General features: G+C 42.9%; 1 protein-coding gene across 1 annotated transcript; it reads left to right on the forward strand.

Moving 5' to 3' along the window:
* Nucleotides 1-21: 21 nt before the first annotated feature.
* On the forward strand, nucleotides 22-1,672 carry LOC119591380 (60S ribosomal protein L7a-like; the record flags this gene model as incomplete). Its single annotated transcript, XM_037940122.1, is given in 7 exon segments — nucleotides 22-96; nucleotides 366-515; nucleotides 917-1,043; nucleotides 1,045-1,135; nucleotides 1,233-1,332; nucleotides 1,335-1,354; nucleotides 1,478-1,672. Coding segments are annotated over 7 exon segments (740 nt in total), but the record flags the coding sequence as incomplete, so codon positions are not given.
* Nucleotides 1,673-1,829: the final 157 nt, after the last annotated feature.

The following is a 1,829-nucleotide window of genomic DNA, read 5'->3' on the forward strand; positions in this document are numbered from 1 at the left end:
AAGGTTGCAGCAGCCCTCTAGTCACCAAGAAACCCGCACCCCCCAAGAAGGTCCAGAACCCCCTATTTGAGAAGAGGCCACGAAACTTTGGCATTGGTTAGTTCCTGTTAGACTGAGCAGCTAACAGTTGTTGTACTAAATGAATATTTCCAACTTTAGCTTCTATTTGTTAATATGAAAACCAGTTTTTGTTCACCTTTTAATTTTGAATGCTAAAGTAAAAATTTTTGAAGCAAGTATTAAATAATGCTGTGAATGAAGGATATCCCCCCTCCCCCTTTGCACTTTCTCGTAGTATGGCAAACTTAGTTTTAACTATTCCTGAAACTGGTTTGTTGATTACTGACTCCATAAACGATTTGCAGGTGGAAACATCCAGCCCAAGCGTGACTTGAGCCGCTTCTTGAAATGGCCGAGGTACATCCGTGTTCAGCGTCAGCGATCTGTCCTCCTGAGGAGACTGAAGGTCCCACCCCCAATCCACCAATTCAAGCAGCGTCTCGATTCCCAGAAAGGTACCAAAAGACTTGTAATATCCTTAGGTTCCTCAGAGCGGTGCAGGATCTGAATGATCTTAGGCTCTGTTGAACGGTGCAGGATGCAAAGATCCTTAGGCTCTTACAGAGCGGTGCAGGATCATCTTTGTTTTTGTAAGTCGCCCATAGACCTCTGTGGAAGTGGAGGTGGTGCTGGGTGCAATGCTTGTCCCTTGAGTTTGCACAAAACTCTGAAAGGGTAACACTGGAAGGTGAAATGACTTCTGTGTTGGTAACCTTTACATAGTGTAAATGATGACTGTATTTGCTATCATACATTGCTGGTGACAATCTTTACCACCTTTTACTGAGGAAATGGAATACTTTTGTAATTATTGATGCATTTGAAAGATTTTAATAATAATGATGATTACTTGTAGCAAGGGAACTGTTCAAGCTTCTGCAGAAGTACCGTCCTGAGAGCAAGCAGGCCAAAATTGCCCGTCTGCGCAAGCGTGCCGAACTGCGTGCTGCCGGCAAGGAGGACGTGCCAACAAAGGAAGTTGAGCGTGCGCATGGGTGTTAACACTATTACTACTCTTGTGGAGCAGAAGAAGGCTCGTCTTGTGATCATTGCCTGTGATGTTGACCCCATTGAGGTTGGTAACTGAAAATGTTGTGAATTGTTATTTTTTGTAAATTTCTGAACCTTTAAAATTTGTTGATGTTGTGATACATTAAAACCCCTTATTTCAGATTATCCTGCACTTGCCAGCCCTGTGCCGCAAAATGGGCGTTCCATATTGCATTGTTGGAAACAAATCTAGAATGGGAATGGTAGTTCGCAGGAAGAATGCTACTGCTTGGCACTCACTGATGTAAGTATTAGCCAAATTCTATTACCACATGAAATTAGTATTGACATGCAGTAAAATTAGAGGGTGGGGGGGGAAAGAAACCACTTAGATTGTAGCAAGCCATTTTTGTTATCTTTTATACAGGTGGAAGCCAATGACCGTAACAACCTAAACAAGCTCATTGAAGTAGTGAAGACGAACTACAACGACCGCTATGAGGAGATCCGCAAGAACTGGGGAGGCGGCACCCTCAGTGCTAAGTCCAGGGCCAAGTTTGCGAAGGTTGAACGCGCAAGAGCCCGTGAGGTCAGAAGTGTCTGAATAAAGAGATGACAATTTGTTGATATTTAATTACACCAAATGATCAAAGTACTGATTTTACATCCAATGTAGTTGTGCCGTCATGTGGAAGTAACAGCAGCCAATATTTGCACATGGAATTTCATGGAGTTGTAGGCAATAAGCTAGCACATTCAGAACAGGAAGTTTATTATCC

Source organism: Penaeus monodon, chromosome 28 (assembly GCF_015228065.2).
Source record: "Penaeus monodon isolate SGIC_2016 chromosome 28, NSTDA_Pmon_1, whole genome shotgun sequence".
Classification (NCBI taxonomy): domain Eukaryota; kingdom Metazoa; phylum Arthropoda; class Malacostraca; order Decapoda; family Penaeidae; genus Penaeus; species Penaeus monodon.